General features: G+C 44.6%; 1 protein-coding gene across 2 annotated transcripts in view; it reads right to left on the bottom strand.

The window, feature by feature from the left end:
• The window catches only part of SWEETIE (HEAT repeat-containing protein), a 70,568-nt gene that overhangs the window by 22,646 nt on the left and 26,065 nt on the right, over window positions 1–21,857 (bottom strand). For both annotated transcript variants that reach the window (XR_013584022.1, XM_078587928.1), the window contains exons 12-24: window positions 19,991–20,116; window positions 19,725–19,828; window positions 7,617–7,749; window positions 7,428–7,534; window positions 6,003–6,119; window positions 5,634–5,798; window positions 5,442–5,528; window positions 5,258–5,351; window positions 4,153–4,221; window positions 3,971–4,093; window positions 3,835–3,903; window positions 3,628–3,732; window positions 2,705–2,793 (exon numbers count right to left, since the gene is read on the bottom strand). Coding sequence is in view for 1 of the 2 variants with exons in the window: in XM_078587928.1 (XP_078444054.1) it covers window positions 2,705–2,793; window positions 3,628–3,732; window positions 3,835–3,903; window positions 3,971–4,093; window positions 4,153–4,221; window positions 5,258–5,351; window positions 5,442–5,528; window positions 5,634–5,798; window positions 6,003–6,119; window positions 7,428–7,534; window positions 7,617–7,749; window positions 19,725–19,828; window positions 19,991–20,116 (1,388 nt within the window). In the remaining variant the exon portion in view is untranslated. The remainder of the gene's footprint in view (window positions 1–2,704; window positions 2,794–3,627; window positions 3,733–3,834; window positions 3,904–3,970; window positions 4,094–4,152; window positions 4,222–5,257; window positions 5,352–5,441; window positions 5,529–5,633; window positions 5,799–6,002; window positions 6,120–7,427; window positions 7,535–7,616; window positions 7,750–19,724; window positions 19,829–19,990; window positions 20,117–21,857) is intronic.

The following is a 21,857-nucleotide window of genomic DNA, read 5'->3' as shown; positions in this document are numbered from 1 at the left end:
ATCCCTGACCATAGATGTCTCACAGAATGGATGACTAGATCCTCTCGAGGGTGCACGAGCCTTGTCACCCACTATGTTAATAGTGCTACCTTCATGCTTCGTAGATGTAGGACGCCCAAGCCTTCTTGTTTGATAGGTCTGCAAATGATATCCCATGCCACCAGTGCCAGCCCTCGACTCTGGTCAGGCCTGGCGCCTTTCCACAAGAAACGACGCACCAGGCCTTCAAGTCTCTGACCGATTCCTGCTGGCATCTTGAACACAGAGAGTTGAAAAATGGGATTCGACGACAATAATGACCTCACTAGCAAAAATCTACCCTCTCTGGACAGTACCTTGGCTTGCTATCCTTCCAGCTGTCTCTCAACCTTCTCTACCACCAACTGCCGACCAAATTTAGTCATCCTCCATCTGGTCAATGGCAGGTCCGAATATCTCATAGGTAGACTTTTGAGTGGTGTAACCAGCGCCTCTGCGCATTGCATCTCCTCTTGCGAAAGGCTGCTACTCACTAATGTTAACTTAATCCAATAGATTTGTAAGCCAGAGAAGTTTGCGAATGAATCAAGTAAGGCAGACAAGTTTTTCACCTCTCAACAAACCCTTCTATAAAAAAGGTGGTGTTGTCCTCATGTTATAGTAACGGAATACCCTTGGGATAGCTTGTTGTCTGCTATCCCTTCAAGAGACCGTGGGAACATGCTAAATTGGTGCACGTGGGGAGCGCATCTACCGCTAGGACGAGTCGTAGAGGGGCCGGTGGACATCCTTGCCTCACCCCCCGCTTTGTGGTTGTATACGCCCGCCTTTTGGCATCCCATTCCCCAACACTGAGAGGAGTTCGATGTAATGCATCTCATCACTCACATGATCCATTCCTTCGGGAAACCCTTCCTTTTCATTGATGCCCACAGGAAGCCCCAGTCTAGTGTGTTATATTCCTTGGCGAAGTTGACCTTCCACATGAAACCCCAGGTCTCGTGCCTTTCCACGAAGTTATGATCTCTCCCGCAGTAGTGACGCTATCGACCAACAAGCGATCCAATAAAATTGCTGATTGGGAGAGTCCGACGAGCTCCCCAATCACCTCCCTCAACCTGTTTGGCAAGACCTTACCAATAATTAGGTAAATGGAGTTGGATAGCAAAATCAGTCTGAAATCATTGATTCTTTCAGCGCTTTGTAGCTTTGGTAGGAGAAAGAGGTATGCCTTATTAATTCTCTCCATACTGTCGGTCACTTAACAAAATTCTTCAAGCCTAGCCATCATGTTTGGCCTCCCCAACTCCCAAAACTCTTTATAGAAAAACACTAAAAGACCATCCAGGCCTGGCGCCCCTTTGCCATTGGGTTCTTTGATTGCCTCCTTGACCTCTTCCTTTGAGAAAGGATGGATCAACTCTGCTTTGGGAGCTGGATTCAACGTCCATGCTCCCCTACTGCACCACATCCACTGGTCATGCCCTCCCTTCTTATAAAAGGAGTGGAAGTATTCTGCAACAGCACAACCCACCAATTGTGATCTGACATGCTCCTGGCCTCTCACCAGTTTGTTAATGTTGTTGATCTGTCGCCTCCTGTTTGCTGCTCGATGGAAAAATCCCACGTTCGCGTCTCCTGCTTGTAATCATAGTTGTCTGGACCCCAACAACTAAACATCAAGTTTCTTGTCCGAGAATTTCAGGATCTTTGTCACCTATCCCTGAAACGATTTGATCAGTCTTTTTCTGAAGAGCTTCAAAGCTGGTCTTCTTGTCTTGACTATCTCAGAAGTCCTTGCAAACAAAAACTTACTGTTGCTCAGTTCATCAAAAGCAGACGGATACAGGAATCTGCATTTGATTTAAAATATGAAAGGAGTGATACCGATTGCTCGAAAAAAAACTTCAAGAAATCCAAATGCCATTGCATTTCTAAGAGTACATGTAATCGAATTGAGGTCAAATAAAGCTTCTATCCTCTTCTAGTCGCAGTGAGCTCCTGAATCCAGCCAACTGAGCGTGGCGTTTCCTTACTTTCGGGAACTCAACAGAATTTTCAAATATTTTGATCTGAGGGCCCACACCCTCATTTTAAAAAAAGATATTCTGTTTCTTTCCTTCTTCACCTAGTTCCATTAAAGAAGTTATCACAAACTAATGAACCTCGAGAATATAAATTAACAACTCTAAGCCAGGGAATGATTTGTAATAAGTGCATCATCTTTGACAAGCGCGAAAACCATTAACCCTCATATTCTCCGTCTCTGGTTGCCTTAGTTGAATAGTTGTGACAAACAGTAATAACATTTCGCTGTTCATTTCTTATTTCTATTGTTAAAATGAAGTTGGAAGAGCAGGTGGATAAGTGTTCTACCATTAAAAATGAAAAACAAGAGAGAGAAACATTGGACTCCGATATGAGAGGTGCTAGATCATTGATGACTGCAATTTTTTTATGAATTTTCAAGTCAATGAATATTTTGTGTATCCAACTGAGACAACGATTAAAAGAGATAAAACATTATTAGAGGTATCCTTTGACTTATTAGATTTTTTTGACTCATTGACTTATTAGATTTTCTTTTCATTAAGTTAATGTTTCCTGCCTTTGGCTTTATCCAGCCACACTTTTACCTACGATTGATGAAATAGATCCTTAATATCAGTATGTTGAAATAGATCATTTTGAGAAACAAGTGGAAAATCTTTGTATCATTTTTTACCTACGATTGATGCAACCCAATGAAAGGGCAAGAGACGCCACATAGCTTGCATCTGTGGCCACGGTGAGATCACTTAATAGTGAGCGTGCCTGAAAAGAAGAGCCCATTATGTAATATACTATTATCATTGTAGATTCAGGAACCCTAAGAAATCTGATGGTTTTGTGCATATCTTAGGTTTATACAACGTATACTTATGTCCTTCAAAAAAAATATCCAATGCATCTTTATGGGTAGATGGGACCTTGCCCTTGTACTGATGACACGAGAATGTATCATATGTAGAATTGAAACCAAAATACCTATTTTGTCAAGGTAGGCAGTTCGGTCAGAATCGAGTAGTCTTGGTTTTTTTTTTTGTTAATAGTATATTGCACAGATGGTGATCGGATAGATGGTTTGACCAATCAAACACCCAGATTATGATTGATCCACTCATCCTATCCGATCAAGAGGGCAGATCAATGGCTGGCGTCTATTTAGCCCAGCAAGTGGAATATGCCAATGCGTCCAGTCGGTGATTGCCGTGTGGCAGGCTAAATAAATCTCACTCTCTCTCACGTATGCCATGGTGCTATTGTTTCTTTTCTTGAAAGAAGTAGGTGACAGTATGAAACTGTTCCTTCTCTCTCACACCCTCCATCACAAAAAAGCGACACTGATACCACATATCTGAAGGTAAAAACAATCAATCCTCCACGCCAAACCCCACTAGTTTGTGGCAGGTATCTGAGCGAATCATACTATCACAAGGATGCTGCCTGAAAACCCAACTTGTAGCACCCCTCCAGATGTCTTACTAGACAGGTACAAGGATGCATTAATAATTGATTGTGTGACCAGAAGAAACACTCCCATAATTCTTTGTTGTTCAATAAAAATAAGAGATAGACCATAATTCTAAATGTAACTCTGCGACACACCATCCTTGCAGCAAAGAGGTCATTCCCGATACGAGCAAGTAGACCCAATCCTTCGGCTGATGCTCTTCTCTGTGCCGCTGTGATCTCCCCATCTGCAAGAATAATCTACAAGAAAAATGCATGATACAACAAATTATGTATGCATCTTGCACACAAAAAATAATGGTGATGACAAAAGTTGAAGAAAGACTAGATCAAAGAAAACACCTGAAATATGTGTTGAATTGACGTTAATACTTGATTCTCTAACACTTGCGTATGTGAAGCATACATTGCCTGACCAGAATGAGTAAGAATCGCCAATGCATGACATGGAAAAAGGAAAGACATTATGCATACGTACCTTAATTCCAAAGAGTAAAACAACACATGTATTAGTGAGATTTGCTCCGTGCCAGGAATACTTTCGCCCAGCTTTCAGACATTGCTCAATCAAACTCAAAAGACGCAGTTTGCCAGCCATGTCCTGTATTAGCCTATCTCTTAGCTATGAATATACTAACCAGAAAATTACAACATATTTACCTGACATGCAAATATACTACCAAGGCACAGGAGCATCTGGTTCACCAGGATCTTTTCCAAGCCTTCTGGCTGGGGCATCAAACAGTGAGAGTCACATGATATTAAATTAGTAAAAATTTAGAAAATACTCTTTGAAAATTCTATGAAATGGAAAGATGCAATGTCACACTATAAAGAGTGTCAAAGATGCCAGCAAATAAAAGTGTTACCACGAGTTTTTAAAGAATTTAATAGAGTACTGGAGCATATTAATTTTTTGGCACATTGACTTGATACATTTGGATCTAACTTCAGGGATATAATGCAGTCAAAATAATGTGTCAAGGTTTATAATGATTGATAGAACTGCGTGCAATCTTAATGTGATTTCTCAGGCAGAGAACCGGGTTGTGCCAACTTCCATTAAGCATTGAATTTGCAATAATGATATACTGTAAGAATCAACAAGAAACGACTAATCCACAAGGCATGCTCTTATGATACTAGTCTGTGTTTGTGGGCACCACAGTCCTGGGCCCAATAAAAAGGGTATATATGAAGGACCCTCCCATTGTCAAGGGCATACAGAGATTTATCTAGTGAGTTGTTCCTTTTTAACCTGTGAAACTTTCCTAGCCAAACTCTTCCTTCTATCTCCTGCGGACTGAAGCCAAAATCAACCTTCCCGCTGGATGTGGTTGTTGGTATATTGTGTGTCCTCCCTTCGGCAATGTCCGTCATTGTCTCCCTCTCTGTTTGGTTTTAGATTTCGGCACATAGACTCTTCCGCCTATCCCATTGTGTAAAATACTTCGAAGTGTTAGTGGAATTGAAGATGACTTTGCATGGAAATCGAAGATCACTTGGCAGAATTGGAGATTGTTCTTGCATCACGGGTGTAACACATGCTATTAATTTTATGAGGAAAACACAAGTGAACTTATGCCCCTAAATAAATATTCTTATGCAAACAGTAAAAAATGAATAACTTGGGGGGAAAAAGCAGAAAGACAAGATTCAGGTACAAGATATCCTGGCCTCCCGTTAAGAAAATAATACAAGTGAAAAATTAGATTTTTCATCATTTCATAAGATACAAGATATCACTGCCTTAATTTCATAATACCTGTGGAAAATTAGAATTTCGATCTTCCCATAAGCAAGGCAGCATCCCATCTTCTCCACCTTGAAAAGCTCTCAGTTCGTCCTCCAAAAAATCTCTGAACAGTCACTGCTTGTAAGAGCTAGGAAAAAAATGTGCTCTTGTATAAGTAAAAAAAATAACTTCCAGGTAAAGAATACAAAGCCACCTTCCAGGGATCCAGGGTCCTAAGGATGCATCTCTCTTGTCTAAAAGCCACCTCAGGCAGGAGCTTTCTTCACATTCAGAAGGATTACTATGATGAAGAGATGAACCAAAGCACAATAACCACCAATCAGAACTCCAGGCTCTGATTCGCCAAAAAACTGATATTCATAAATGCAGAAATACTACTATATACCTGAATGGAACAGTACAAATCTCGATAATTTGTGGATGATCCTCTTTGTAAGCCAAAGGATCAAGAGACTGATATGCCATTAATACCCGTAGAGTGAACATGTTGACAGAAGCCTTTATTCCTTGAACTGGACGAGATCTCAGATTTCGCATGTAAGATAGCGCTCTGTTTAATACAGGAAATTCAGACACAGATTAAACATGAAACACCTTTACCTGTAAGTTGACAAGTTCATCTGTTCATGTTTACACGAGTAATCCATACACATGCATTTTTCCATGCAGGAACTTGTGCCCATTGCCACATGTTCAAGCATGCATGCATGCCAGACACATATGGATTATAGTTACATAAAATATGCTCACTTACCCACGAAGATACACAAGAACAGGCTGCAATGATACTACGCTTCTGTTAGAGGCTATCTTAGGCGAAACAAAATTCTTTACAAAGACAGAGAGGGCTTCAAGTGCTGCAGACAACACACTGCACAATGAGATATAAATGACGCCATTAATGTCCAGGTTTTCATATTAAAACGAAGATCATTATAAATTTTACAAAAATAAATAATACAGAAAGAGTTCCCCACAAATCATAATCATTTTATTTCTATGTTGTACACGTGAGTAGGTTGAAAGCCAGCATCCGAGGCATGTAAAGAAGATGATTTGAGATAAATGCAATGGTTGAAAGTCGGTAATAATTTACTGACTCAATGATCCATAGTTAGAAGGCCAAATGTTATCTGCCATGTGGACTCTCTTAGCTTGTCATTGAATTTGAAGAAAAATTTTAAAAATATCAATGCAAAACTTTCCAAGGAAAATTTCAATTATAGGTCCTCTGACGATGACTCAGAATGATAAACAAATGACAACTTTGGTCCAATGCTTTAATATTAAGCATTCGTATGCACAAACTGTAGCATAAGGTGAAACAAGACAATAGTCTACTGTTTCTAGTTAATTAAATAAATTCACAGAATGATAAGGCAATGTATAACCAATGAGTTCGATCAAGACAAGAGATCCGTCAGAGATCAAAATATTTGAAGAAATCTTGAGATTTTGGTTGATTTTTAATTTATATCATGGAAATTTGAAAAACCTTCTCTAACCTTCTCAGGAATATCCCTTTTGATAGACACAATAGATGTTATACGGGCTGAAGTGGCATAAAGGTAATCTGAAGTTAATTTGTTCACTCCTCAATGTTATCCTTACTGAAAATGTCCTTTTAAAAAATTCCTCGAATGCACTGAGGGCCATCTACCAACATATCCTTCCAGGCAAAGATTCCACATGTCAAAACAGCTTTCTGGGAGCATGTTCAGCAGGCCAAGTTTTCAAACCATGCATTCAACACATTTTTATGCGTCTTTTTTTTGAAATATATTTGTATGCGTCTGATAAGTACAATCATGAAACGTAAAGATAAATTCTAAACATAAAAATATAAATTCAAAAAATAAGTATCTTCTGATTTCATATAACTTGGTGAGGCAGAAAACACGATCCACTTCACGAGCTTAAATTAAGACCAGCATTGTTTCCCCCAAACTTTATACAGTTCAACTGCTACATCACTTTGGTTACTGTCTAATCAGAATGGTGGAGTTATCATCATCGAGGAAGATTAAATTCTATCATGACAAAGATTGATGAAATATAAAGCAGCCATGAGTTGCCAGACAACACATACTCTTAACTTTGATGAGCTTATGAGATGCTTTGATGAAAGCCGCAAAAAAGTACAATTAATTACTGTAAGAGCACACCCATGGATTCTTACCTTGTTTCTGTGATCAAATCTTGTTTTTCACTAATGTAGTCATCAATATTAGTCACAAATGGACCAGCCCAAAGTAAAAGGATGTCAAAAACCTGGTCTTCAAGGTCCTGCAAGAGAACATATCAAAAAAAACAATTTAGAGCTAAATATGAAGAAAATGACCAATGAAACAGAGTCAAACCCGATCACCTTTCTTGGCATGCTAGCTAGAAGTGAAGCCAAAAGCAACCACCCTGCTTCTTTCTCAACAGTACCAGATACAGGATTCCGATTGCTCTCCGTCAGCATTTTCTTTGAAACCTCAAATACAGATGTTGGAAGCCTGTGGATGAAATATTATTTGCATATGTTATGTGAATACAACATGTTTAATTTTATAACTTCACAAAACGTATCATTGACTAACTTCACATCTAATTCTGATGGCACACCCAGAGAAATTAGAACTCCCTTGCTTGAAATTTTTCCAGCTGGTGCATGCAAATACATCTAAGGTTGGGATTCTTCAGTATTTGTGGCATCACATCCTGGTTACACGAGGTAGCTTTAAGTGTATATGTTTGTAACGATACATACCACTTGATGTGCATTGGATTTATTTGGGTAATCTAATAAATAGTTCTCAATTAGTTATTTCTCACTATATGATGCACCCAACCCTACACAGATTGGCCTGAGAAATATATTTACTGGGCACAATCTATTCCAGTGGGGTAGGTATATCAAGATGAAAATACCCATCAATAAATGGGGGAATATGAACTATTTGAGAGACACTCCTGGAACTACCAAATACAGCAAAATCTCAAATGGCATCTATCGGAACTAGGGTCGTTCATGCAATGTTCGAAGCCTTTTTAATGGTAGGGAACCTCTAGGACAACATAGTGTCGACCTAAATTCTTGATTCAGTGGTTTCACCTTTATGGATTTTTTTAGGAAGAAAAAGAGGGAAGATCACTGGAAATTTGTGATGAACTCAAAATACAGGATTGTGAAAAATACATGACCAACCAGCTTGGCCCCTTTTCTGTCATTCACTTCCTACTAAACCAGTAGAACGTAAAGTTGTCTGCGTCATGTAGTACCGAGTCCAGCGATTTAGCTCTTTCCTTAAACACCAGCTCATTGCTGAGCAGCCATAATGCCCAGAGCACTGGGAGGAGCCTTCCCTACCTCGAGTGTTCTCTGCAACTCCCCCCCTCAAGCAAGCTTCAGCATGCCTCGTCGGACCTCACATCCACCCCAATGAGCTTCTGCGATCTCCAAATTGCCTGCGGAAAAGAACACTCCAAAAACAGGTGCGAGCAGTCTTCCCGTCCTGTGCACGCATGGGACACAATGCTGATATGTCCGGGATTATGTGCTTCTGGAGGGCACATGTAACAATTTGTGTTGATATGATTATTACGTTTCTTTATTTTTCTCTCTCCTGTTAGCCCATTAAGGGCCCTATCTCTAGTCAGCCCATTAGGGCTCCCTATAAAACCCTGTAATCTCTTTCATTTCATGATTGAGAAGTATTGTTTTCTTGTTCACATGGTATCAGAGCCCTAACCCTAACCCTAATCTGGGTTTCCTGGGCTTGACCTTGCGCTCCGATCTCTGGCGGTTCTCACGACCGCCTGATCTCGCGCTCCGGTCCATCGCCGTCCGCTGTATCCTGCACCGGGGGTCGCGTGCAGCAGTTCGCCACGCCCAGCAACCAGCCGCACGCGGCCGCTCGCCGCGCACAGCCGCCCGGCGTGAGCAGCTGCCCGCCGCGAGCAACCGCCTGCCGTGCGCAGCTGCCAGCCGCGCACGGTCGCCTGCCGCGCGCAGCCTCCCGGCGCGCGCAGCAACAAGCCGCACGCGGCGCTCGCCGCGCACAGCCGCCCGGCGTGAGCAGCCGCCCGCCGTGCGCAGCAGCCAGCCGCACACAGCCGCATGCTTCGGTCCGCATCGACCTGCCTCGGTCCGTGCCTCGAGCCGCATCCGCCGCGCCGTGTATCTGCCTCAGTCGAGCCATCAGCTCTTGCAGATCCCACCGCTCGGTGCAGTTGTTTCTTGTGGCTGGTTCAGCACCTTCTGACTGTGATCTACTCTGATTGAGCCACCGGATTCTACAATGACGAATCCGGTTGCTGCTGATTCGCCAGAAGCCCAGACCTCTACTGTTACGCCAGACTCGACGCTGGTATCTACGCCACATGCAGCTGCAGTGCCTATTGAGCCCGGGAATTGGTCGTCCTCTCCTGGGCCATTCTCTCTGCCTAGGATGCCTGCGGATGGTATGTTTACTGGATTTAATCTTCTGCAATGGCGCCAGTACGTCCAGATCACTTTAAAGGGGCGTCTCATGCGCCATCTTCTAGAAGACCGACCTCCCCGGACCGATCCCAAGTATTATGACTGGCTGGACGTTGAGGGGGTAGTTCATCGCTGGCTCTTGGACAGTATTTCACCCAGTGTTAAAGGTGAATTCCTGTCTCTAGAGTCGGCTAGGGCGGTCTGGGAAGCGGCACTCAGAGAGCCACTCCAAGAAGCACAACATTGCGACTCTGTACGAATTGGTGCATCGGGCCGCCAACCTGCGTCAAGGAGACCGGTCTATCATGGAGTACAGTACGGAGCTCATTTCGTTGTGGAATGAGATTGACCACTACATGCCGCCCGACCCTCATTCGGTGGACCGCAAATATACTCTTCAACTTCGGGTTTTCCAGTTTCTTATGGGACTGAACCCGGAATATGAAGCGGTACGGGCTCAGCTTAAACATCGGGAGACTGGTCCTACCTTCAAGGATGCGCTCCGCAGTGTGAGGGTTGAAGAATCTCGCTTTCAGCAGGCCCAGAACTCGGCTTCGGCACTTGTAGCTCAGTCCTCTTCGTCTGCGCGCCCATCGACGACTACACCACCCAGTTCTTTGCGCGTGGTCAGACTGCTCGGACGGAGATTCTCCGAAGGGTGATCCTTCGCTGTTTTGCAATTACTGCAAGAAGCGAGGTCACTCTAAGGAGACGTGCTACAAGCTTCAACGGAAACGCATGCAGCAGAGTAACCTTGCTACTGTCGCACCTGCTGCCGGTCCCGTGCCTACTCCGGGTCAAGTACCTATGCCATATGGTCTTCTCCCGCCCTCGCCCGCCAGCTTTACTCCAGAAGAAATGGAACGTCTACGCCAATTGCTGGATCCTCCAGTCGTGGGATCATGCTCCTTGGCCCACGCAGGTATGTCCACCGGTCTTCCTACACCTCCATCCCCTTCTGGCCATTCTCCTTTCTCTTCTACTTGGCTCCTTGATTCCGGTGCCACCGCCCACATGACTCCTAATCCAAGAGCCTTTGTGACTTATGAACCCGTCCCTGGATCCTCCAAAGTCAAAACAGCCTCCGGCGATCTTCTCACCGTGGCGGGTATTGGACGTGTGGCTATTTCCTCTTCTATGCATCTACCTAAAGTTTTTCATGTTCCACGTCTTACTCATCATCTTCTCTCCTTATCTAGCCTTGTTCGCGACTTGAACCAAGACCTTACATTCTCTCCTACTTCATGTTTTTATCGTGATAAGGTGTCGGGGAGGACGATTTCCATTGCTGAGGAGCATGAGGGGCTCTATCTTGTTCGACCTCGTTCGACTTCTTTTGCTGTTGCTGCTGCGGCAGTTTCCCTTTCGACTTCCCACGAGCGTTTGTGGCTTCTTCATCGACGTCTCGGCCATCCTTCTTTTGCTACTCTTTATCGTCTTTTCCCCAAACTTTTTCAAGGCCATTCTGTGGACCGTTTTGTTTGTAATGCTTGTCGAATTGCGAAACATCATCGCACTACGTATCCTATCTCTTCTTCTCATTCTTTGACCCCATTCTCCCTTATTCACACCGATGTGTGGGGACCATCCCCTATTCACAGCACTTCCGGCTCTCGATGGCTATGCATCTTCATTGACGATGCAACTCGTTTCACGTGGGCATATTTCTTAAAGAACAAATCGGAGATATCACGTGTCATTCCTCAATTCTACTCACTTGTCCAGACTCAATTTTCTACATCAATTCGTCGCTTCCGCTTCGACAATGCTAAAGACTACGTTAACACTTCGTTAAGCACTTTCTTTCGAGACAAAGGCATTATCCATGAAACCTCTTGCCCTTATACACCCCAGCAAAATGGCGTTGCCGAAAGAAAATTCCGCCACATCTTTGACATGACTCAGAGCCTTCTCTTCCATATGCATGTGCCCAAGTATTTTTGGGGGGAAGCCATCTCCACCGCCATCCATCTCCTCAACCGCCTTCCGTCTCAAGTGCTTGACTATTCCACTCCTATTGACCGTCTTCAGCATGTCTTTCCCACTCTCTCTCTCCGAACTAATCTCACCCCTCGTGTATTTGGATGTGTCTGCTATGCGCCTAACCATCAACTTGGTCGTGATAAACTGGATCCTCGTGCTATCAAATGTGTGTTTGTTGGTTATTCTTCCACCCAAAAAGGGTATTTATGCTATCATCCACCCTCTTGTCGGTTTGTCGTCACCAAAGATGCCACGTTTGATGAATTTCTTCCCTACTATTCCTCCTCTTCTCCAGAACCACCATCGTCCACATCTCCATCCGATCCACTTGAATTCCTAATTCTTCCTCCACCATCTCCTCCGTCATCCGTCTCTAGTCCCTCTTCGCCGGCCCCGACAGAAGTGTCTCCTCCTGTTGCTCCTCCAGAGATTGTGCCTCCCGACCCGTCTCCGGCCGCCGTCTCAGTCCCTCCTGTGGAGGCTCCTCCTGTCCCTGCTGCTGAATTCCCCTCTTCTGCCGAAACTTCTTCGATTCCACTGCTTCCTATACGTCGCTGCCTGCCTGAAAAACGCTACGGTATTACTCTTGCTCGTCGAAAACCTTGGGTTGCTTCTTCTTCTCCAGCTGTCCCGCCTCCCTCTTCCTCCACCCCTCCAGAAACCTCCTCATTAGCCGTGCTGCCCTCGTCTCGTTCTTCTCCTCTCTATCCATTAGAGGCATCCATTTCATCTCACCGTCTCTCACCATCCAATCATGCCCTTCTCACCTCACTTGATGACACTTCCCTTCCAAAGACGGTGAACATTGCCCTTTCATTTCCGCATTGGCGTCAGGCTATGGCGGAGGAGCTTCATGCTCTTGCTCAAAATGAGACGTGGGATCTGGTTCCTCTACCGGCCGGGAAGCATCTAGTGGGTAGCTGTTGGGTGTATGCTGTGAAGCATAATTCCGACGGTTCTATTGAGAGGCACAAAGCCCGGGTTGTGGCGCAAGGGTTTACTCAGAAGCATGGCATTGATTATCAGGAGACATTTGCCCCCGTCGCCAAGCTGAATACGGTGCGGATCTTATTGGCCCTTGCTGCGGATCGTGGCTGGATTTTGCAACAATATGATGTGAAGAACGCTTTTCTGCATGGTGATTTGACTGAGGAGATCTACATGGCATTACCTCCTGGCTACACTTCCTTAGTGCCGTTGTCTCCAAAGTCTGTTGTCTGTCGCCTGAAGAAAGCACTATATGGCTTGAAGCAATCTCCTCGAGCGTGGTTTGGTCGTTTCACGATGGCCATGAAGCGCCGTGGATACCGTTAGTGTAATGGAGATCACACCCTCTTCTACCGCCATTCCACGTCAGGGGGAGTCGCTATTCTTCTTGTGTACGTGGATGACATCATTCTTACGGGTGATGATACGGCGACCATTACGGAGCTGGCTATGTATCTTTCGTCGGAATTTGCTATTCGCCATCTTGGCCCGTTGAGGTACTTTCTTGGTATAGAGGTGGCATATTCTTCGAGCGGGATCTTTATTTGTCAGAGAAAGTATACGGTGGACCTTCTCTGTGAGCTTGGAAAGGAGGACTCCAAGCCTGCTTCGACACCGATTGATGCGAACCATCGACTTGGTGCCGATGCGGATGAGGAGCTTGCTGAGCCTGGACCATATAGAAGACTTGTGGGCAAACTGATTTATCTCACCCACACTCGTCCGGACATTGCATATTTAGTGGGTGTTCTGAGTCAGTTTATGCAGACTCCTCGCAGGAGCCATTTTCATGCTGCTCATTGTCTCCTCCGTTTCCTGAAGGGCACCATTGGCCGTGGACTATTGTTTCGTCGCCATACCGGCCTGCGTCTCGAAGTCTACACCGACGCAGATTATGCTGGCTCTATGGTTGATCGTCGGTCCACATCTGGATATTGCACCTTCTTGGGCGGCAATCTGATTACTTGGAGGAGCAAGAAGCAGAAAGTGGTCTCCCGATCAAGTGCTGAAGCGGAGTTCTGTGCCCTTGCGCATGGTCTGTGTGAAGCACTTTGGATTACCCAGCTTCTTCGTGAGCTACGGTGTCCAGTTATCTCCCCTGTCCAGCTGTTCTGCGACAACAAATCGGCGATTAGCATTGCTCATGACCCCGTTCAGCATGATCGTACAAAGCACATTGAGATCAATTGCCATTTCATCGAAGAGAAGCTTGAATCGGGAGATTTTTGCACGCCATATGTTCCGTCCGCTGAACAACTTGCAGATATCTTCACCAAAGGGGTTCATGCCCCTAGGTTTGAGGAGCTCTGTTCCAAGCTGGGTGTGGAAAACATCCACGCTCCAGCTTGAGGGGGAGTGTTGATGTGATTATTACGTTTCTTTATTTTTCTCTCTCCTGTTAACCCATTAAGGGCCCTATCTCTAGTCAGCCCATTAGGGCTCCCTATAAAACCCTATAATCTCTTTCATTTCATGATTGAGAAGTATTGTTTTCTTGTTCACAATTTGTCTCCTAAGAAGCAGCCATCCCAAAATCTACACTTTTAACGGGACCTTCTGCTTCCATAAACGTTGACAGGAATGGATGATGGCCTCATCCTCTGTTGTATCCCCTCTGATCATCTTGTAAACCTCTTGAACTGAAATAGGTGGGCCCCTCCACACCCAGCTGTCCCGTGTTCCAACAGTGAGCTGCAGGTGTAAGATGGATGGTTGCATGTTCAAAAGGTCTTCCAGAGTTTGATTAGTTAACACACTGTCCACAATCGGGTTCCATGGGCCGTCCAACCAATCTCACATTGATGCTTAGGGATTCTATGTCAATGCAAAGATATGGGAGAAAGCCTTTCGAAACTTGCCTCAGGTCGACCAGTCATCTGTCTAGTATAGAGATAAGGCTCCATCCTCCAGTTTGGGTTCATTAAACATCTGAATTTGGGGGAAATATTCCTTAGGGCGTATCAGAAATGGATACCACTCTGATTGGGGTCAATTGCAGCTCCCAGCTCATCTCCATGTACCTGTCTCTCAAGACATTCGTGGCCATGTCTTCCTCTGGTCCCATAATCTTGCCTACCCATTATGTCAACAATCTTGTGTTCATGACTTTAAGATGTAGTACCCTGCCTGCTGTGCTCCAAGATACCATAGCAGATTCACTACCATTCACCAGTCTAAGCCCTTTCCCGAAGAACCGGCTTAGCGAGGATCCCAAGTGCCATGTTGCCGTGGTCTTTGCCTCCAGCCCATCTCCACTTTTTTATCCTCCACTGAGACATCTTCTTGGCAGGTTTTTTTCTGCTTCGCCTCCTCTATTGCGAGGGTTCTTATGTCCTCCAGACTGTCTAACTGTCTAACGCCATTTAAATCCTATAATTGTTGTTTGTCTAAATGTGTATTTTATTAGATAATAAATAAGTTTGATTTATTATTTAGAATTTCAATCGTGTTATTTTTAGAAAAACAAAACCAAAAAATTTAAACTATTAATTTTATCTAAGTCAAAAGTAGGTGTACAATAGAAATTGGAACTTCTAGTTTAAGTCAAACAAAAAAACTAATCTTAACCCTTAAGAGATGTACTCGGAACCCTTCTAATTTTATAGACAGCCTAGCTGTGGCTGTACCCTGTATGGACTGGGCTGACCACCATTCTTCCACTTCTTGAAACCCTACTCCATCAGCCAGATCTGTCCATCTTGAAACATGTAGACCGGTTGTGACCCTCCAGTGTCTGCCACATAACTGGGGAGTAATCTGACATGGGCCTCGGGAGTGAGCGCACACTGCCAGGGAAATAGTTACAACAGTTACACAGAGCACAGAAATCTGTCCAATTGGGACAGCTTATTGTGTGTCTTCATACTCCACATGTAAACACAATCCCTAGATCCTATTTCCTGCAGCCCAACATCAGAGATTAAAGCCCAAAGCTCCTCAGCCACCGCCACTGTTAGGTCGGTCTCATGTCTGTAGTGTAACATTGAAATCATCCCCAAACAACGGAAGCCCTGGGAAGGCAGCTACCATTCCATATAGCTCTCCCCAGAGTGAAGCTCTCAGAGTGTTTGAGATGAAACCATACACTGATGTGATCACACATTTGTAAACATCACTGCACTGTTACAGCTTCACCCTGGCCATGAAGTGCCCTATCCACTTATCCTCTTTGGAGAAAACTGTCTCATTCCATGCAGCTACATGACCCCCAGATTGTCCCACCACATTCACCGCCAAGAAACCATCTAGAAAGCCCCACCCCACCAAACTCCACTCCCTTGCCTCCCAACCATCCATCATGGTCTCTTGCACGCATACTTCCATAGCTCTCCACTATTGCAAGTACCAAACCACTATGCTACGTGTTCTTGCATGACGGAGTCTACTTAACATTCCAAGGTATGCATTTCATTTATGAAATTCATGCCCCCCTGGACCTTCCTCTTCTGCAGCTCTGCATCTGCAATGGTGAATGCCCATCAGCTCATTATCTGGTCGCACTCCACCTCCTCCCACTGCTTCTCTCCTGAATTGTCTCCTTTTCCTCTACTGTGTCTTCGGCAAACATTGCTGCCTTCCCTTTCGGGCACTATCATGTGGCCCTCATCTTCCCATCTACCACCACTCCCATTCTGCAGCTCTTGTCATCCCTCTCATCCATCTCTGCTTCCATAAGCCTGAGTTTGTTGCCCCTCCCCACCTTGATCCATACCCTTCCTCCTGCATCATTTTGTAAGAGCAGCTTTCCCCTCTTCTAGAACACACAATTGTAGCATCTTATATTCCCTAGAGTGAGCCTCAACTTCTGTGGTGCCCCTAGTCGCCAGAGCATATTGCTTCAGTCATTTCTTGGGTCTGAGTGTGACAAGATGATCATGGTTAACACCTCATGCTTAGAGTCGTATTGGTTGCGGGCTGCCCTACGCTGCAGACCTTGATGATTGTGTGCTCTCTTTTGTTGCCAACCATGGTTAGACACGTTCTTTGTTCACATCCTCTTTTGCTGATGATGTTTTGGGTGTCAGTTGCCCCCTTTTCTCCTAGGTAGTTGGGCTATTGTTGCCCCTCTTTATGGACTATGTCTCTGCCCGGCCTAACTTCACTGGCCGGCATTGATTTTTAAAGCCTAGCTGCAATCTTTCATTTTCTCTATTGGTAGTGGATGCTTGACCACCTGACTCTTTCTCTGGGCTAGCCTCTTGTTGTAATGCAGTCGTGAGTCATTGTGCAGCCGAGGACAGTGGGGTAATCCACATCTCTTCTCCTGCACTCTTTGGCGCTGTCGATGGTAGTCTCTCCTTCAGGTTGATCATGACATTATGGGCCGGGCCTCGTTGCCAAGCCTGCCCCGACTTCTGGCATCCCTCAGTGGCCTCCCCCTCCGCGATCACCTTGTTGGGTCCCCAAATACCAATCTTGTTGAAATGATACCGTGGGCAGCCAAATGCTTGGAACATGGACTCCATTTTCTACCATATTCAATATCTCAATAAGACTCCTCTGGGTTCTATTATGACTGGCCTTGTGTCACCACCTCACCGCTGCTTCCCTCTGACTCTTTGCATCCAATCACAACCCGCAATGTATGTGGCCATGGAGGCTCATCAAATGTGGAAAGTGACTAACCAAATTCCAGACTTCTGCGATCCTCATTGCTGGGAAAGGCTTCCATAGTTCTTGTTGGACCTCCTCAGCCCTGGGCTCCTTTGACCACAATCCCTATCGAGCATCCACGGAGGAGGATCTAGCCAGGCTCTTCTTCCCCCACCACTACCGGATTCCCCTTCGAGCCTTGTGCAAGCCTTGATCCTTCTTTCTCCTGGTCTCTGCGCCGGTTTTCCTTTCTCCTTCCTTCTCCCTGGGGGCTCGGAAACTGTCGATGTCCCGCTACTTGACATATCCGGCAACTGTCTCTCTACATTCCAAAGGAAATTTATAATGCAATAGATATAGTATCAAAAGAAGATCATGAGTCTAAAATTGTAGACTTAGTTGATTGTTCCTTGACTCCACAAGAAGAAAATTCCAACGCCTCAAAGTATGCAAATGAAATAACAGCATTATCCTTAAAAAGAGCCCCTTACTGTACTTTTTATTTAACTATTTAAGTGACTTCTTTTTGTGAATTAAATCACTTAAATTCCAGCCAGGCCCACTCCAGGCCTTGGCCTGGGCCCAAGCCCACAAGTGTATTGCATGGGTATTTAAACCCCAAACTCCGAGCACGAAATTAGGTTGTCTTTTTCTTTCTAAAACCTTAAATGTGGACGCTGGCTGCGGGTCTGTTCTTCACCCCTTTCTAAACCAGTATGCCACAAGAGACTCCATGTCATGAAGAATGTTGTCCGCTGAGGCACCTCATTGTGGTGCAACCATAACGCCCAAAGCACCGCAAGAAGTAGTTCTCATTCCATATTTCTCCTGGATCAGCCTTTCCTGACCGAGCAAAAGAAGGCCTTGTTAGAAGATACATCCACCCCTGGGATCTGCTGTGATTGATGCCATATCACCTGCGCAAACTCATATGAAGAGAAGAGTCAAGAACCGTCTTCCTCGCCCCGTGTGCACTTAATGCATTCTGCTGAGGTGTATGAGCCCTTGTCCCATGCCCATCAATTCTTCCACCCTTTGGTCTGACGGAGCCCATTCCAAGATCGGATTCCATGCACGATCCCATCCTTCTCTGATCGTGGCAAGAGGGTTCCATGCAAGGGCAAAAAGCCATGGAAAATCCACCTGTAGGGTGCATCAAGTCAACCAATTCTCCCCCCCCCCATCTGCCTCTGTTTGTGAATCGTAACGTATTTTTTGCATTCAAGCCACCTGCTCATCAAAATATGGCCTTCATGCATGTACTATGGGTCCTTCCAGAATGCTTGCCTCTTGCTTCACACCATCTGCTTCATTAAATGCATGGCTGCCAGAATTGTGCATGCACTCAGGGTCTCTTACGCAGCCCAGGTGCTCCCTTTCAGTGGCTCAGCAGTGTTCTTCCATGCGGCCTAGACACACTTGTCCAGGGCCCCATCCTTGTTTCTCCCTATGGCCCCATCCCCATCAGCAAGGCCGCCACATCATTGTTATCAGCATGTCATCAAGGTTGTCATGACAATGGCCAGCCGTGTCATCATGGAATTCCGTGTCATCAACACTCAACACATCAGCTCCAGTGCCACATCAGCATGTACCAGGTCAGCTCTGGTGATTTGTCAGCTCCGTATGTCACATTAGCTTCAGTGGCATACCAGCTCTTGTGCCACGTCCACATCAGCCCCTTGTACCTTCTCATCTGTAGTGATACATCAGCTCACCATGCCACATCAGCTTGGCGAGATGTCAGCCCGTTGTGCCATATCAGCCCCAGTGACATATGAACACCTTGTGCCACCTCAGTTCCTTGTGCAATGCCAGTCCAGGGCCACAACAGCAATCATGAAGTCGTACATAAACAATTTGATACCATAATTGGATGAAGTACAAGAGGAATTTAAAAGGCTCAATGATGAAATGCGGGTTCTTATTCTTTGGGCGAGCATGTATGATGATGAAAGTACGGTTCTTGTGTAACACGGATGGGGCAATCATTCATTTTTTTTACTTATCCTCTGGTCTGAAGGAAGTTAAGAGTTGAAGGTTCAGACAGACGCAAAAGCCCCAAGATCTTCACAGCTCCTTGTGCAATCAAGGTTCAGACAGACGTGATAAGTTTTTATTTTAAATTTGGTGCTTGAAAAACCTCATTTTTTGTTAAATAGTTCTAAACATCCGTTTTAAAAAAGGAAGAAATTATTTGAAGCTCTACTAAAAAGAAATGATGTATCTGACACGTTGGGTAATGACCGGACGTGACAGATCTTCGAGCACACAATAGGAAGAATATATCACATAGTCCCATAAAAAATACTAGATCTCATGGAATAAGATCTAATAAATTAACAAGAGCCACATGCAGATCTTGTGGACAATAGTGTAAGGACAAAACGTTAAATGAGATAATTTAAAAACAAATCAGCAGTTACAAAAAAAATATGCACTCACCGTGCTGGATAACCAAGAGGAAGTTTTGGCGAAATTGAAACAAGAGCAGCCAGTAAAGCAGCTTGACCATGTAGAGAATCAAGATCAAACTTCAAGTGATTGCCCTGAACAAAACACAATATGTTTAATACATCAGACTATTAGTTTAAATAATAAGCCAACTCATGAACAATGAATAAATAGCAAGATGAGAGCAACCATGAAAACCTTGAAATCTACCATAATAATGCTCAGAACATAAATATTTCTAAGATCAACATAGGTACCTTTTCAAACGAAATGCTTTCTCTCAAAGCGTTCAATGTTGTAACACCATAGGAAATTAGGCCACCAACACACGTAGGATCTACTTCTGCTAAGGTCCGCAAGGTCATGGCAGCCTCTACACGCACCTAGTAGATATTTTTAGAAAAAATCACATTATTCCACACGAAGAAAGATGTATTCCACAATCAAATAAGTATTTCAATAAACAAAACAGTGAACACCACTAAATTTCTCAAAGTCCCATGAGCTTTGTAATTGAAATATCAAAGAAGGATTGACAGCCAATAGAATGCCAGAACTATGCGCTGTTAAAGTTGATCTCTATTTCAGATCTCTCCAGATCACCAGGGCTGCTGCCCGATTCCTCCTGTTTGACGGCAAGGGTTAAAAGAGAAAAAAAAACTACACTGAATAATTTCTCTACTGCCAGCTTAAATACTGGCCCCGTTACACTCGACCTAGGCCCCAGCTCTTAACAATTGGATAAAGTAGATACTGATACATTCTTTACAATAACATATTGATGGGACTTGCAAGAAAAAAGGCACTGCTGGAGACACATGCGAAGCCCTTTAAGAACCCACCAGCCCTGGCAAGGACGGCATTGACTCATTTTCAAGATCTAGAGATCGTAGCACAGTTGGTGCAACTGGAGGCTGGAGTAACAGGATAGCCATGGCTGGAGGAAGAGGAAATCTACAGGCCCATCCTCTGTCAACATCTATTTTTTCTTCTCTTCTCTACTACTAACTGAAGGGCATAAAATAATGGATAAAATTCGAATTTTTTATCTCTTTTGAAACTTCTCGATTTGGATATTCTGCTTTTTAAAGAGGGAAGAACACCCTGAATTTCATAACATAAATTCATGTGAAATACATGGCCAACCAAAATAGTCCTCTATCCAACCTCTGCTCCCTCTGAAACAACTATGAGATGATACTCTCCACACCATCTAAGATGCTGAGCATCGATACAGCCCTTCCCACAAAAATAACCTGGTTCCGATGCTGCCACACTGCCCATAGTACAGGAGGAACCTTCCCCAATCCAGATATCCCCTGCATCTGCCTCCCTGATCAAGTCCCAACAGGCCTCATCAGAAGCCCCGTCCACCTTTGTGAGCATCAGATGACTCAAGATTTCTGGGGCAATGAGCACTTGAAGAAAAGATGAGAGCAGTCTTCTTCTCCCCAGGTGCACATGGGCACACAGCCAATGTATTTCATAACATACACTTCTGTAGGGCTCGGGCATAACTCTTCTCCTTAAGAGTAGCCATCCAAAAATTCTCACCTTTCAAGGAACCTTTTGATTCCTCGGAAGTCCAACGGTAAAGATGATAGGCTCTTTCTCCATTGAGCCTTCTTGGATCTTCTTGTATGCATCCTGAACTGAGAAGACTGTGCCTCTCCACACCCACTCATCCCTTGTCCTGCTTGAAGGCCATAAGTGTAACAAAGCCTGCAGCATGTTCAACAATTCTTCCACCCTCTGGTCTGAAAGAACGTCCTCCAAAATAGGGTTCCTTGTGTTACCCAACATTCTCTAACTGATGTTTGAGGGTTCTTTGCCAGTTGGAGTAGGCATGAGGACTCCTCCTACAGCGTACCTCAGGACAATCAGTCATCCATATTGTGGCAAACCAATTAACTGTCCCCCAGGTGGGCTTCAAAGAACATCTGAACTTGGGGCAATATTTGCCCCATGCCCTGCCATAAAGGAGATGCCCCCCTACTTGAGGTTGTGTGACACTCTATGTTCACCTCCGTACAATAGCTATATCTAAAGACCTCTGTGGCCATGCTCCTTCTCCAACCCCATAATCTTGCGAGTCCATTTTGCCAGGAATGTGGTGTAGCATCC

The sequence above is a fragment of the Wolffia australiana genome, chromosome 15 (assembly GCF_029677425.1).
Source record: "Wolffia australiana isolate 7733 chromosome 15, ASM2967742v1".
Classification (NCBI taxonomy): domain Eukaryota; kingdom Viridiplantae; phylum Streptophyta; class Magnoliopsida; order Alismatales; family Araceae; genus Wolffia; species Wolffia australiana.
This window is presented reverse-complemented; position numbering and strand designations above follow the sequence as displayed.